The 16,852-nt window shown below is 37.3% G+C and overlaps 1 protein-coding gene and 1 pseudogene across 1 annotated transcript; one reads left to right on the forward strand and one right to left on the reverse strand.

The window, feature by feature from the left end:
* Positions 1–11,400: 11,400 nt before the first annotated feature.
* Positions 11,401–12,075, reverse strand: LOC131687728 (uncharacterized). Its single transcript, XM_058971823.1, has one exon. The coding sequence runs from the start codon at positions 12,073–12,075 to the stop codon at positions 11,401–11,403; it is 675 nt and encodes a 224-aa protein (XP_058827806.1).
* A 36-nt stretch (positions 12,076–12,111) lies between these two features.
* LOC131687729 (NADH-ubiquinone oxidoreductase chain 1-like) overlaps positions 12,112–16,852 on the forward strand; it is a 9,029-nt pseudogene continuing 4,288 nt past the window's right edge.

Genomic DNA, 16,852 nt, shown 5'->3' on the forward strand with positions numbered 1-16,852 from the left:
TTTGATCCACTCGCTTCCGTGGTTGAAACCCAACAGAGCGGTTTCCTGTCGTGCAGCTACTACGAACCTCCTCATTCCAATTACCTTCTGTTCCTTCTTGTACCAACCCATCCCAATGCAGCCAACCACCCTCGTAGCTGACTCCTGCTAGATTTCCCAAATTCCGCCCACTGAAGTTGTACCCACAAGGCTGATAGGGTTTGGTTTTATTTTTTTATATATTATTATTTACATCGGTATTAAACCTTCCACCAGATTAAACAAAATTGCATCTTAACTTAGAAATATTTATTATTTGTAACCGAGCGGTTACAAATTACAAGCGAGTTTTTATTTTCTTTTAGGTTGGGTTATGCTAGATTTAGTTTTAAGAGTTTGTTTATTTTTAATACATTTTTTTTTGTGAAATTAGTCGGCAATTATTTCAAATTATTTTAAGCTAAAATTCAGAACATTTTATTATTGTTCAATATTCCAACGTGTTAAAATGGATGAAACTTTTTGTACATTGATAAAACACTGAAACACAACAATTTGAGCAGTTTTAAAGGTTTTCAGAATGTTTTATTCTAGTTGAACACAAATTATACAATTTTGGTTACTCGAATTTTAAAGTACATTGAAATACTTTGTATAATACCAATTAACATCTATTTAACAATGAGTATCTTTCCAGAATTAGTTTAAACAAACATTTGAATGAAAAACATTGACATCAATAACTTAATGTGGGTGAACATGCAGGTTATCAAAGTCACCCCGGAGCACGAAAACGGACTTCAACTTGAAATCATATTTAAAAAAAAAAAGACTAAATGGACAATTGTAGGTAAAACCATCCAATCTTCTTCTACATACATCAGTACATGGTTTAAAAATATTAAACTTGAATAAAATGTGTTGCGTCTAAAAATATGTAATGATTACTTCTCAAAGTGATCAATGTCACCCCGGTTTACGGTATATCCACAAAATAATGGACTTAACACAGTGACATATAGCATTATGAGTCAACCTATCTATATATTTAAACAGGCGTTTTGTATCTAAGTATTAGTTACTTCGATTTATTCTTTTAAATTTCAGGCACTAATTCTCGTTAACGCATTCATTTGTAGTGAAGTGAATATTAGGATAAAAACGAAAATTTCAACGAATTGATGCTTTTTCAAAGTGAATCCAAGAACATACCTAAGTTATATAAATTCATTGTTGGGAGAAACAACCAAAAACTGCTATTAAGGAAACCCTACCAACACAGATATATATCGCTCGTACAAACATATAGATAAATAGAAACCTTAATTAAGTTACTCCAACTTAACCGTTACACAAGGTTGCGAAAGAAAAAAAAGTTCAATAAAATGTTCAATAAAATGTTTCTAGAAATGGTACTACTCCATTAAGAAAAGTAAAGGTGGTAGTCGATTCATAGGTGTAATCAAACATCATGAAACTCAGCTGTGCACACCTAATCACAAAAACATCAACGAGAGCTAAAAAACTCTTGTTCACCATTTTTCAGTTTTGAGCACCATGCGGCGTCTCACCCGCACATGCGGCATCTCTCCCGTAATCTCGTAACCTTTTATTTTAAAATGTTCGTGGAAATTTAATGATTTTTTTTATGACAAAAACCATATCACAGTATTTTAGAAACATGTCGCAATTGATAAAAATGATTTCATCAAATATTGAATGGTTTACTTTGATACATGATGGATTTTTAGAAATGTGCAACATCTCTCCCCAAATTACCCTACTTACATATGTAAAACCCGTTTTAAATATATAGATTAAAAGACCAATAATCCTATATGTCACGGTGTCAAGTTCGTTAGTTTGTGTACATACCTCATTAAAAACCTATATGTGACGCAAATGTTCATTTAACGGAATTGTAACATAAAAAAAATACATTTTAGCTACGCATTCGTGTGCGGCATCTCACCCGTAATTTTGATGCGGCATCTCTCTCAATTGTAGGGGAGAGATGCCGCACAACGGCATTTTCCTCTGAAATTATAGATGACCGTGTTCATGATCAGATTGCCTTCTAAAAGGTCCCAGCAGTTCAACTAATACATGATTTACAAAAAAAGTCAAACAAATACATTTGAATTCATTTGAATTCATTTGAATTTGTTTGAATTCATTTTAATTCATTTGAATTCATTTAAATTCATTTAAATTCATTTGAATTTAATTAAGTCATTTGAATTTGTTTGAACTCATTTTAATTTATTGGAATTAATTTAAATTCATTTGAATTCATTTTAATTCATCTGAATTCATTTAAATTCATTTGAATTCATTTAGATTTATTTTAATTATTCAAATTCATTTAAATTCCTTTAAACTCGTTTAAATCCTTTGAATTTATTCAAATCCATTTGAATTCATTTAAATTCATTTGAATTCATTTCAATTCATTTCAATTCATTTGAATTCATTTAATTGTATTTGAATTCATTCAAATTCATTTGAATTCATTTAAATTGATTTGAATTAACTTAAATTCATTTGAATTTATTTGATTTCATTTAAATCCATTTAAGTTCATTTAAATTCATTTGAATTAATTGAAGTTCATTTAAATTCACTAGAATTCGTTTAAATTTATTTGAAATCTTTTCAATTCATTTGAATTAATTTGAATTCATCTGAATTATTTTTATATTCACTTGAATTTATTTAAATTCATTTGAATTCATTTAAATTCATTTGAATTCATTTGAATTAATTTGAATTAATTTGAATTAATTTGAATTAATTTGAATTCATTTGAATTCAATTGAATTCATTTGAATTCATTTGAATTCATTTGAATTCATTTGAATTCATATAAATCCATTTGAATTCATTTGAATTCATTTAATCTCGTTATCCATTTCATCAATTTCATCCATTTCATTCATTTCATCATTTCAACCATTTCATTCATTTCATTCATTTCATCCATTTCATCCATTCGATCCATTTCATTCATTTCACCCATTTCATCCATTTCATCCATTTCATCCATTTCATTCCTTTCTATTCTTCTCCATTCATATCATTCATTTCCATTCATTGCATTCATTGCATTCATTGCATTCATTGCATTCATTGCATTCATTGCATTCATTGCATTCATTGCATTCATTGCATTCATTGCATTCATTGCATTCATTGCATTCATTGCATTCATTGCATTCATTGCATTCATTGCATTCATTGCATTCATTCCATTCATTTCATTCATAGACATCAAGGATACATGGGACGGTTTGATGTTAGGAATGAGTCAGGAATGAGTCCGGTTCCAAGCGAGGGTAGTAACCGTATTGCTCACTTAATCCTTACTTCAGGATCGACAGTAGAGGAAAACGGTTTTTGCGGGATCGTTAGCAAAAAATCGGGGAAAAGCGGCAAAGAATCTGGCGAAGGGTTGTCTGTACTCTCGAAGCGTGAAACTGCCGAATCGGAAAACACCTTACTGGAGAAAGCGCAGATCGATCGAGATGTTGAGAAACAGGGCAGAATTCCGTCGTTAGTCAGGAGCGAGTCGTGTCCATTACGACGACGAAGGGTTTTGGTTTCAGATGGTCGTGCATATTGCCTTGTTTACCTAGAGTTCTTCAACAGGAACAGTCTTTCTCAAGGCTACCTATATTTTCGCTCGATCAGTCTTTCTCAAGACTACCTATATTTTTTTCGACAATTAGTCTTTTTCAAGACTAAAACATTTTTCAAGAACAATTCAGCCTAATGAAATATTTAATTCTTCCAACATGCATGGGTCCTCCCAGAAAGGCCGTGTGCCAAAAATTAAAGCTAAACGGAAAAGGGTATCTTCTCCACCCGAAAATTCAATTGACTGCAGCAACTGATTCGATGTTTTATCCGAATGTGAAGCTGATGAAATTTCTAAATTTCCTCGCATTGCGCATAATGCCAATGAGAAGAAAACGCAATCGCCTCCACCTATAACAGTGATGATCTCCGACTTCAAGGCCTTTCGAACTGAGCTTTCGACGTTCCTTCCGGACGTAAAAGTCTCTTTTCAGATTGGCCGAAGAGGTGAATGTCGAGTTACAGCGGAGGAATTGATTGGCCACAAACGACTACTCCGGTATCTTACGGAGAAGTTATATAAATTTTATTCATGTGATTTCAAGACAGAAGGATCATTCAAGGCTGTCTTGAAAGGGCTACCACAAAGTCAAAGTTTGGATGAAATATCCAACGAATTGAAAAATTTACTTGGCTTTTCTCCTTCACAAGGTATTCTTATGAAGAGAAATGCTAGCGGCGAGAACACGCCAGTACGCTCTGAAATTATCCAGGAGCTATATTTAATTCATTTTAACCGTAATGAGGTTAATAATTTGAAAGTATTTGAAAAAGCACGTTTTATGTTCCACTTGCGAGTGGGAACATTATAGACGACATGGGGACAGAATTCAAAATCTGACCCAGTGTAGTAGATGCCAAGGCTTTGGGCACGGCATAAAAATTGTCATTTGGATTCCAAATATATGATCTGTGGTGATAAATCGCACACGAAAGATACTTGTCCGGTGAAAAAAATCACAAAAAGTTTCAAATGCGCTAATTTTAGCGAAAATCATAAATCGAATTTCTGGAGTTGTCCTGTTCGAGAAAAAATTATAAATTCTCGTTCTAGACAACAAAAACAACAAATAAAAAATGTACCTACTTCTTCAGTTACACTTCAAGAAAAAACGCCCAAACGTGTTAATCCGATTCAAAATAGATTAACAACATCTACAATGGTGTGTCATCTTATGCTTCAGTGGCAGGTAGCAATGCCAAAATAACGGCTACAACTACCACGCCCTCAATCTCGTTTGTACCCAACGCTTTCTTTAGTCCAATGGATCTAGGTAGCGTAACGTAAGGAAAATTAAAATACCTACAGGAGGCTATGTTACCTATGATGATTGCCATGTTAAATTCTACCTCCATGTTTGAAGCTTTTCAAGCAGGTTGGGAATTTTCTAACAAAATTGTAATGAAATTAAAGTTTAACAATGACTTTAAATAATCATTTAAATTTATTAAATTGGAATTCTCGTTCATTAAAAACGTGCGAAGACGAATTTTTCAACTTCTTGAGGATACATAATGTGCATATAGCCGTTGTGGCCGAAACTTTTTTAAAAGCAAATATTTTTCCTACTGTCGCTTTGCAACGCAATCGGATGTCGCTATGTGTGCTCAACGCTCTCTTGCTACAGCACGTTCACTCGCCAAGCCGAACTGTAATGGCAACAGCGCAATCTTGTGAGAATAATACTGCTTCGCTACTGTCTGTCTCGCGCTCGTTTTGTTGAAAGTATTTTGCGCTGAGCGTAGTGAGCCGAATGGGCTGTTAGTTTACAATTTCTTTATGTCTGCTGTTTCGCATAAACTGTCGCGGCGACAGCCTCCAAAAAGTGGTAACATTCTTCAACCAAACTAGTTAAATTGTCTTCTAGGGCTGTCGTATGAAAAATGTCATCACTGAGCAGTTGCATAGCGTTGAATCAGCGCGGCGGCAACAATTTACGGTAAAATCGATGCATGAATATGTGAATGCAAGTGAATAACAGCACAACAGTTATTTTGGTAATTGTTCCGAATCGCGGCTTTCTCGAAAAAAGGGTTAATTTTTTTTGGAAATGATTCTAAATGGCCTGTTTTACAACAAGCAATGAAAAAACATCGGGGGAAAGGCTTTAAAGTAGCTTAAACTGAAAAAATAAGCTGTTCCCACTTACCTTACTCATAGTGACATTGCGTATGAGAAAGTGACGTTAAGAGTGAAGGTAGGTAGGCTTGGTCGCATAGTCGTGTCCAAGGACTGGAAGCGGCGCAAAGCCACTGCGAATCTGCTGGACGAGGTGGTTTAGATCTTGCTATCGAATGGTGAAAACAAACCTGTAATCCACTCGTATGCTCGGTATACTCAAACATAGGGGCTATCCCTAGTTTAAGCCCGATTAAGCGGCAGCGAAGTCGGACAGCACCAATAGAAGCGATATGGCGTAGCCATATTAGGCAATAACAATTTTTAGTAGCAATAGGATAGTATTTATTAACAAAAATAAAATATTGTTACTGCCGAATGTGGCGACTCTTTCAAGTGCTGTCCGACTTCAATGCCGCTCAGTCGGACTTAAACTAGGGATAGCCCCTATGTTTGAGTATACCGAGCAAACGAGTGGATTACAGGTTTGTTTGCACCCTTCGATAGCAAGATCTAAACCACCAGTAGATTACAGGTTTGTTTGTCCGGCGGACTCGACTATGCGGCGAAGCCGCATCACACTACCTTCGCCCTAAATATGGCTTTCTCATGCGCAATACTACCATTGGTAAGGTTAGGGATGATCCATAAATGACGTAGCATTTTTTGAGTGATTTTTAACATCCCCCTCCCCCATCGTAGCATTTCGTCACGAACCTCTAAATACCCCCCCTGATGGTAATTACGTAGCTTGACAGTATTTCTCCCTCCCCCTTGTCTCCGTAAAATTTAAAAAAAATAAAAACTATGTTAGTTATTCTCCTTTAATACAGATACGTAGCATGACATGACCCCCTACTTCCCTGTCGTCACACATCATCGTAAAATACAAAACTCCCCCCTCCCCCGTATAATGCTACGTCATTTATGGATGATCCCTTAGTAAGAACAACTTTTTTTTAGATTAAACTACTTTAAAGCTTTCCCCCCGATTTTTTCATTGATTGTTCTTAAGTAGAGCATTTAAAACCATTTCCAAAAAATTACCCATTTTTCGAAAAATGTGCGATTAGGAACATTTACCGAAGAAAGTTTAGAAAAGCATGAAATAGGGTCATATGAGCAAGTTTAGAATTTCCCGGCGAAAAAAAAAATTTAAAATTTAAAAATTTAAAGAATTAAAAATTTAAAAAGTTACAAATTTAAAAATTTAGAAATTTAAAAATTCAAAAATTTAAAAATTGAATTTAAAAATTTAAAAGGCTTTGGTTAAGTCGCTCCTAGGTTGCTGCTTAACGTGCATCATACAGCGTAACCAATGAATATAGAAATCTCCTAAAGATACATGTTGGCCTTGCATCTCTTTCGTGGCTACATAAATGGGTTGGAACGCATTTTTATAATCGTGAACGAATCCCCAATTCTCCAACAAATCTTGTTTAAAATAATATGTTTAATAATATTATTAAATTAAAAATTTGGCTTTGTTCATGATCTTAAGGTTCAAAGAACTTTCGGTAAGCATTTGATATTATGTGTTGGAAAAAGTGCGTTCAACTTTGTCACCGGTTTATCCATATAAAGCATTTTTTAAACTATAAAAGAAGAAAATCAGTCGATTTATTAGATTATCAGGATTCAAATCATGCAAAATAGTTGGTGGAAAACCCGGGTGGAATGGTGTTGATAATCTAATAAATCGACTGATTTTCTTCTTTTAGAGTTTAATGAATGCTTTATACGATAAATCGGCGGCAAAGCTGTACACAATTTTTCCTACGCATACTACCAAGCGTTCAATTCTAACACACGCTCAAAGAAAGGCTCTTGAGCCTCAACATTTAACTAACATAGTTCCTTAAACTGTTTTCCTAAATCTCTGTAAAAAGCTTTGTGATCATAAAAGTTGGAAATCATCTCAAATATACCTCCCCATCTTGTTCTTGAGTACAACGGCGGGAGCGGTATATTTTTCAAATCGAATGATGGTTTGTATAACATTTTTCGGCAGTTCTTTGCAACATTGGTTAGGCTGCGGATTCTGTTGTCGACAGCTTTTAAGGGACCGTTCATAAACCACGTAGACCAAAATTTAGACTTTTATTTTTTTTTTCATTCGCGGGAAATGTGAAATTAACAAGAAGCACCTTATAATGTTCAATTAAAAATAAGCGTTCAGATTTATTTCAAGCTTTTTAAATATTAAAGAAAGGTTTTTCACATTGGTTTTTTGTCTATGATTGATTTATTTATTTATTTATCGCACGCATCAACAGGCCGCACTCGGCCCCAATGATGGAAACTTAAATTAATTACATTTAAAAAACTGCAGGAATCGCTTTCTTAAAGTTATCCGAGACAAATGAAAGTCGAACAGGTGCGACACACGATTGAAGAGGCGTTGTAGTCCCGTGATAGCGGCATTAGCTGTTTGAATAGTTCGTCGAAACGGCACTCTCAGAAGAACGTTTCCGCGTAACGTTCTGGACCTTGCTTGGATGTTGACTCGCTCTAATAAATCTGGAGAATCGATGCGTCCTGACAGAAGATCAGAGATGAATAAGGCTCTTGCAGTTTCTCTACGGCGCTGAAGGGTATCGAGCTGGATGAGTTGACACCGACTCTCGTAGCTTGGTAGACGAAAAGGATCGCGCCAAGGCAGGCGTCGAAGAGCATACCGTATAAATTTTCGTTGAACGCCTTCAATTCGATCGCTGCTGTTCATGTAATTCGGGTTCCAGACTGACGAACAATACTCCAGCGTGGAGCGCACTAAAGAGCAGTAGAGGCTTTTGAGACAATAAATGTCTGTGAAGGATTTAGCCGTACGGAAGATGAAGCCCAGGCTTCGCGATGCTTTACCAACAACATACGAAATGTGATTCTTAAATGTAAGTTTCGAATCTAACAGCACTCCAAGATCCTTAACGCAGCTCACCCGGGAAACAAGAGCTCCAGACAAGTTATATTCAAACTCAATGGGATCCTTTTTTCTGGAGAACGATATCACAGAACATTTCGCCGGATTCAGATTCATTCGGTTGTTTTCACACCATCTGCTGAAAGTGTCAAATTGCTGCTGCAAATAAAGTGCGTCCGTTCGGCTCTTAATTCTGTTGAAAATTTTCAGGTCATCTGCATACGACAACCGTGGCCCTTTCAGCTGATAGTTTACATCGTTGAAATAGAGAGTGAATATCAAAGGTCCGAGATGACTTCCTTGCGGAATTCCAGACGTTGCGGAGAATAGTTTGGAGTATGCATCACCTATGTTCACACTGAGTTGACGGCCAACGAGATAGGATTGGAACCATCGCAGGAGTGATCCACTGAAGCCAAGTTTTTCCAATTTAGCGATTGCGATATCGTGATTGATTTTGTCAAAAGCTGCAGATAAGTCAGTATATATAACATCAGTTTGTTGACTCGCATCGAACCCTTCGGACACAAAAGAGGTTAGAGATAGTAGATTCGTCGACGTCGATCGATTCGGCATGAATCCATGTTGGTCTTTAGAAATATATTCCTTACAGTGAAAAAACACTGACTCCACCACGACTAACTCAAAGAGCTTGGAAATGGCACAGAGCGCAGAAATTCCTCTATAATTGTCAATGTTCCTCTTATCACCTTTTTTGTGGACAGGAAAGATGAAAGCTGCTTTCCACAATTGAGGAAAAATCGCGGTTGTCAGTGACATTTTGAATAGTTGACAGAGTGGTTCCACCAAACCAGATATACACTTTTTCAAAAACACAGCAGGGACACCATCTGGCCCGGGAGATGACGATGCTTTAAGCTTGGATGCTGCTGATACAATATCCGAGTGCTCTACACGAATCTCATTCACTGACCGTTCGAGTTGGGCCACGCCGCTAGCTGCAACGTCAATCTGCTGCGAGGACAATGTCTCACTGACGAACACACTCGCAAATTTAGAGGCGAACAATTTGCATATGGCTTGTGAATCATGACCAGCTTCGCCATTCAAAAACATTGCAGAAGGCAAGCCGGTTTCTTTCCGCTGGTCATTGACGTATCTCCAAAACGATTTAGGATCCGACTTAAGCTTACGTTGCATTTTTCGTTGATAGTTTGAAAAACAAAAACTGTTCAGTTTTTTAAAATCGTTATTGAGCCTTACATAATAAGCTCTCAGTGACAAGGTACGGCGTTTGGTAAACTTTCGTAATGCTGCTCTTTTCGCAGTTTTTAGCTGACGTAGCTCGGCTGTCTGCCAGGGGGATTGATCACTTCGTTGATTACACTTTGGGACATGACGATCGATAAGGTAGCTCATTATATGGCAGAACGTTTCAGCGGCGGAGTTCACATCATCCTTACTTAGCACAGAATCCCAGTTAATACTTTGTAAAATATTCAAAATGCTGCTATAGTCGGCCCGCTTATAATTGTAACACACGGTGGGCGCGTGGCTCGAAAACTTCATAGGCGGTACGTCCTGGAGTGTAAGATGAAGAGGCGGATGGTGGCGAACATACTTTACTAGCGGGGCGAGGGCGGTGGAAATATGCGGCGATTGATCTCTGGCATTAACGAAGCATAGATCTAAAATCCGGTCGTTCTCGTTCGTTGTGCTGTTAATCTGCAGAAGTGTAGCCGTGCTATAGCCATCCAGAAGAGTAAAGCTGCCAGGATGAAAAACTGATTCGTCTGGGTCGGGTTGTAGAAATCCGTTATGAATGGAACGCCACTTTATTGTAGAAAGGTTGAAATCGCCGAGGATCATGATTTCGTCAGTGGGTTGCGCCATCGCAACAACAGAAGTCAATGATTCAGAATGAGAATCAACTAGTGCTGAGTCGCGAATTTTATCGGGAGGGAAATAAACCACACATATATATAATGTTCGATTTCCCAATTTTATCGCTGCCCATACTTGTTCGATGCTGCTCCAAGCATCATTTGTTATATGTTGAACTTTTAATCCACGACGCACAGCGAGCAAAACACCGCCTCCGGAGGATTTGTGGCTGTTGAGAGGACTCCGGTCACATCTGAGAACCTCGTAGTCAGAGCAAATCACCTGGCTGGAAAGGGTCTGCTCATTTAGCCATGTTTCTGTCAATGCGATAATGTCGTAACAGCAGTCCGAGGTAGCTAGGCGATAGGTATTTGCACAGGAATTCATGCCACCCACATTTTGATAGTATAAGTGGATGGGTGACGATTTTAGACACGAAAGGCTGACCGGCACTCCTTGATTCCGTCGTCTGGAATGCACACCGGGGCGACTGGAATGACTGCTAACAGCAGAAGGCGCGGGTGAACTGCATGAATTGGTAGCACCCGTGATGGAAGTTGGAGTGCTCCTCAGGAGGTTTCCAGCTGACGGCTGACATCGTTGACTTATTAATTGACAGTCGGAAGCATTCGAGCTAGAACAAGCAGTTCCATCAGGAAAAACGGTTGATTCATCAAAATTATTTTTAAAATACTTGCCAAAGAGGGCAATTTGGAAGTCCCCCTCTCCATTCCCAGACACAGGGCCGGGACGACTGAAGATACTGCTGACTGCGAGAGGCACGACTGTGCTGGGAGGATTGGGGGATTCCATATTGCTTTCTACGGTGCGTCCCGGTTGCCGTTGATCAACAGGCGAATTGTCGGTGCGTAGTCTAAAATAACTGCTATTTGCGATGGATTTATCCCAGTCGAGGTGTTTTCCGAAACCCCTGCTTCCCGTCATTAGTACGTTCTTGCCGAAAGTCGATGAACTCGCGGAAATACATCCCATCCGGCCAAGTTTCGGCATTGAGGGCCATTTCACGAAGTTTAGGGTCAACACCAATTTTGAAAGAAATGAAATTAAGCCCGCTCAAATTTGCGTCTTTTTTCACTAACTTCTTCACTTCGACCGGATCGTCCGTTGAAAGGCACTCCTTAACCATAGCACCAACCTCGTCTTCAGAAACGGTGGTGGCAATTCGCGACAAATAAATCCAGCATTTACTAGTAGCGGGTGGAACAGTGATTGTGGGTACCTTTGCTACATCACCCTTTTTCTTGCCACACGTTAGGCTGGGGACATCGGATTTAGAAAGAGATTTATTATCCTCGGTCTCGCGAGCACGTTTGGCTCCAGCTCTATTTGGAACGGGCCATGATATGGGAGTTGCAGGCAGTGTCGTTGCGGATTCCACTGATTTTCTGGTTTTCTCCATTTCAGCCTTTAATGCTTCAAGCGCTGTTTTATGTGTGTCGGTCAACAAACGGAACGCTTCGCTCAATGCTGTAAAAGCTGCATTCACTGCGGAGGATTTCATCAAATCCACACAGCTGTCGCAGAGCCAGAATATATTCGCTGAGTCGTTAATCATGTCCAATTTTGGACGAGTGAGCGTTGAACACGATAGATGCATGATTCTGTCGCAGAATCCTTGGCATTTCAGCTGATTCAAAGTGGTTACCGGCTCGGAGCACTGCAGGCAGATCGAATCCATTGCGAATCGCCTACAGGTAGGCAACAGTAGCTACTTCGTGAATAAGCTTTCCCGATATGCATCCACGGTTTCACCACAAGGATTCTATCACTACCGACGACACTTTGGGAGAACAAAATGTTTGTCAATTGTCACCGCACGACCGAGAATCACAAATTATGAGTCAATTGATCAATAACTGCAGCTTAGGCGAGGGCACAAACCTTATTCTAGATGAAAAATCACTGAATATACACAAAAAAACGATCCAAAATACGCGAACAAAAATAAACAAACTGATTCACAACAGTGTTACCAGAAGAAGTGTGATCAAATCAATTAATACCGATTCAACGTGCTTTCCAACGTTTGTGTGGCGGAATGCTTTTTTTCAAGGTTAGTAACACAAATATATGTAAAAAGATATATTGCTATAACTAGCTTAAATTTTAGCCGAAGTGCGACCTACACCAACCATGTAGAATTGCTAAACACTTCTTGAGTCTTACTGGTGCATTCAAAATTGTTGAATTATAAGAAACAACTACAAAATAATACTGTCGATGTGTACTATCACCTAGACTAAAATAATAAACCAAACATGCACACAAATTTCACTTTTCGTGAACAATTTTCAATATTTCTAAGATAATAGGATAATCTAAATTGCCTTATTTGATGAAGGGATCGAAGCTATTTAAATCTTCCCAAAAATATTTATTTTTCTTATGTATTTAATAGTCGTATCACCTAAGAGTATTATCGAAAAGTATCAAAGTTTAACTCCGAATATTTTCGAAGATAAATATAGTAGAACCGTTTCGCACGGAGTTGCGTGGGGTCAAGATGTAAAATTTAACGGATGTTTTAAGATTTTGAAATCAGTGTAAATGATTGCAAGAGAAACTGATTAACTCGAGTAAACACTTTGTTGTAGAAGTTTAACTACACTACTGCTTTAACCACCGAAATTAATAAATAAAAAATTACAAAAATAATCTACTTATTGTTAAAAATCGGGTGTTTTGTTGTTACAATGCTTAACTTTGACCATTTTTTAACTTTTTATGGTTCATGCATTTAATGGTCCATGCATGTCTGCTAACTAGTGGTGCCTCAGATAATTTCACAGTCCAAATCTTCCGTCGAGAGGAATTTTGGGCGATCGTCTTTGGAACTGTCATTTTGTATTATTCCTAGATCAAAACTATATCAAAATATACGCAAGAAACAATAACCTGTGAGGTTGTCCAAAAAATCGTGGGTTCTGGGTTGAGTGGTCACTTAACGAGCACGGAAAACCGATTCATCACAATTTCAACTGAAAAATTAGTTGAGTTTTTGGTTTCGTCTAGTTAATATTTGGGCGAACTAAATTCTTGTTGAAAACAATAATCCAACGTTGTTGGTTTGAAGCTGTCAGTTTCAGTCTGGACATGAACGTTTCACCCTAGAACAAAACTTAAAAAACCTACCTGAGCTAAAGCTTGAAAAGCTTGTCTCAGCTTGTAACGCTTGGTTTCGTTCAGACACAATTGCATATGCCGTGACACTACATTTTTAGCCAAGACACAAACTACTGGAATTCAACTAATCTCATTGTTGAATTAAACTGCTTCATCGTAAAATACAACATAGGATATTTCAAAGGTTTTGTTTCACCGACCGACGGATGAAGGTATGGAATCAAATTGTAGAAATACTCCGTATGCCAGTAATTCACGCGTAGGATATAATATAGATTTATGTTTCTCATAATGTTATCTTTTTATAAACTGCACTCTTAAATGAGACGAAATAACCAAAGCTATTCAAGGATTGTTGGTAATTGATTGATGATTTCAATTTTAGATGAAATGAATAATTTTTATTTCTTTTCTATTTAATCAGCCAGCATCACTACTAAAAACTTTATACTTATTCCAGATCTGGCTTGGAATCTCAAAAGATGAAAAATAATTATCATATTGCATATTACATTTGTTAATAATTGATGTTTTACTATATAATCAACTATTTTGACAATTTTCGACAATACTTTCAACTTTCAGTATACATGTATTGAAAAAAATGTCAATCAATATCATTCCTTTATTGAAATGTTTTTAAAGAAAAACTAGATAAAACCAAAATGAGGTCAGTTGAATTTCTGATTTTTGTGTACTGGTTCAGGTAGTTGCGTCCGGGCTAAAACAAGCTTTCCAAGCTGAGACAACAACCTACCTGCATATCCTTTATGCCCAGCGTGTATGAACATAGTTGCTGTCGCTACCTTGATGTATTCCAGTAAGGTGTGCATCTTGGCTACTTTGCTGTCATTTCGTATGATGTGCGTCTTGAATGAAAATCAATAATAATTTTCAATAACTATTATTTGAGAATCTCGCAAAATTAAGAGAAAATTTAGTTAAGTTTTTCATTTTTCTGTTAAAATAAACTAATTAAGAAAACAAGAATTTGTTTTGTTATTTTCTTCATCGAATGGTTTTCAGTGAGTAGTTACCTGAATAGTGTACTAGCTTTGAAGTGTCATAAATACTGAATAAACCGATATTTTGAATACAACTCTCTTTAAATTCCATTTATAATTAGTGATACGAGAATAACAAAAAAAAGTCTGTGTAGACTTTTTCAAAGACCTCCCCTCCCCCCTCGTAGACAAACGTAGACTTTTGCCAGAACCCCCCGTCCCCCTATGAGTCTACGTGGTTTATGAACGGACCCTAAAGTGACCAACATCAGCTTCATTCCACAAATCGAACATATCGTCTCTAACGCGTTCATTTAATTTTTCCATTTCGGAGGATGTTAAAAACTCGCAAACAGGCAAATACGCAAAATAAAATTAAGCTTCTGCTGCTGACCTAGTCTAAACTGCGAATGAATAGAAAGATAACCATGCATGCAGCAATAATTTCAAATCGTTCCATTCGTTTATGACTGTACTAGCTGAACGAAGACGCACGACATTCATAAGAAAGAAATTCCACTGGAGTTGCTCTTCTAGACATCGAAAAAGCTTTCGACAGTGTTTGGCCCAAAGGATTAATTGCCAAAATGTGGGATTTCAATTTTCCAATTTACATAATAAAGATAATTAAAAATTATCTTACTAACCGTACCCTACAGGTTTCTTATCAGAATTGTAAATCTAATAAGCTACCCGTTAAAGCAGGCATCCCTCAAGGATCAAGCGTCGCACCAATACTAAACAATATTTTTACCTCTGATCTTCCAAATCTACCTACAGGCTGTAAAAATTCACTTTTCTGTGATGATACTAGCATCTCTGCCACTGGGAGAAGTCTTCGTATTATCTGTAGTCGACTTAATCGAAACTTGGATATTTTCAATGATTACCTGAAAAAATGGAAAATTTCCACTAATGCGGCAAAAAGACAATTGATTGTGTTTCCGCATAAGCCAAGAGCTTTTTTTCTTAAACCAAATAATAACCATATTATTAAATTTAATGGTTTGAATTTAACGTGAACAGATCAAGTTAAATACTTGGGTTAGATTTACGATAAAAAGCTCACTTTTAGGGATCACATTGAAGGAATCCAAACAAAATGCAACAAATAAATAAAATGTTTATAAATAGAAATTCTAGGCTCTGCCTAAAGAACAAACTATTAATTTATAAACAAATATTTAGACCGGCAATGCTATATGCAGTGCCAATCTGGGCAAGTTGTTGTGCTACTAGGAAGAAAACGCTTCAAAGAATTCAGAATAAAATTCTGGAAATGATTTTGAAGCGTCCTCCCTGGTTTAGCACAAATTAGTTGCACAGACTTGAAAACATAGAAACATTAGAAATTATGACGAACATTATTATATGCAACTTCCGACAAAAATCGTTGCAATCTTTATAGTTTTAGTGCAACGATTAGCTCTCTTTATAGTTTATAAGTTAGTTTATAAGATTTGTTTAGCTCCTTATTCAGAAGACAAGTAGGTTTAAAACATCCTACTGAAAAAAAAAAATTCTTAGCTGCGAAAGCATATTATAACTTAATAATTATTAACTGAATCATGTAAACAATAGGGATGAAAAGTCACCACTTGTGGCTGAACACCAAATATACTAAATTGGAAATGTAATGCAAACAAAACAATATAATCAAATAGAAAATAATATAAAAAAAACTGGGGGATCCTTGAGGCTGGATCATTGCGAAAACTCAAGAGGCGTTACGAATCTGGTTGGAAACAGTTAATTTGATTTCGGAAAATAAGCTTCGTTCCCCCTCCCCAGTTTATACTACACGTATAGCTATCCCCTCGACCAGAAGTCAGAGTGAGTTCACGGCACAAGCCTGAACGATGATCTACCAAATCAGAAACTCCGAGCCAAAGTAGCGTTGAAGAGGAGTACCAGTAATGGGAAACACATCGCGAGTCCAAGACTGGGGATGCTTGGATGATGACCGTGCAAGACTCGAATGTCCTTCATGTGCAAGGTCGATGCCGAGCAAACACAAATGAATCGAGCTGGCAGTAGCAACTTGGAAGAGGGAAAATTGCGTATTTTTCAAAAGGAATCTGCGAGGAATGTTATTCGAACAGGTTGGCCTGCCTGTCGAGAAAGGAGTCGATATCTTTCCCGGGACAGAGACTAAGACGAATAGGGTGTTGTGCTAATCACAATCACCCACCCTCCCCGTATTTA

The sequence above is a fragment of the Topomyia yanbarensis genome, chromosome 3 (genome assembly GCF_030247195.1).
Source record: "Topomyia yanbarensis strain Yona2022 chromosome 3, ASM3024719v1, whole genome shotgun sequence".
NCBI lineage: Eukaryota > Metazoa > Arthropoda > Insecta > Diptera > Culicidae > Topomyia > Topomyia yanbarensis.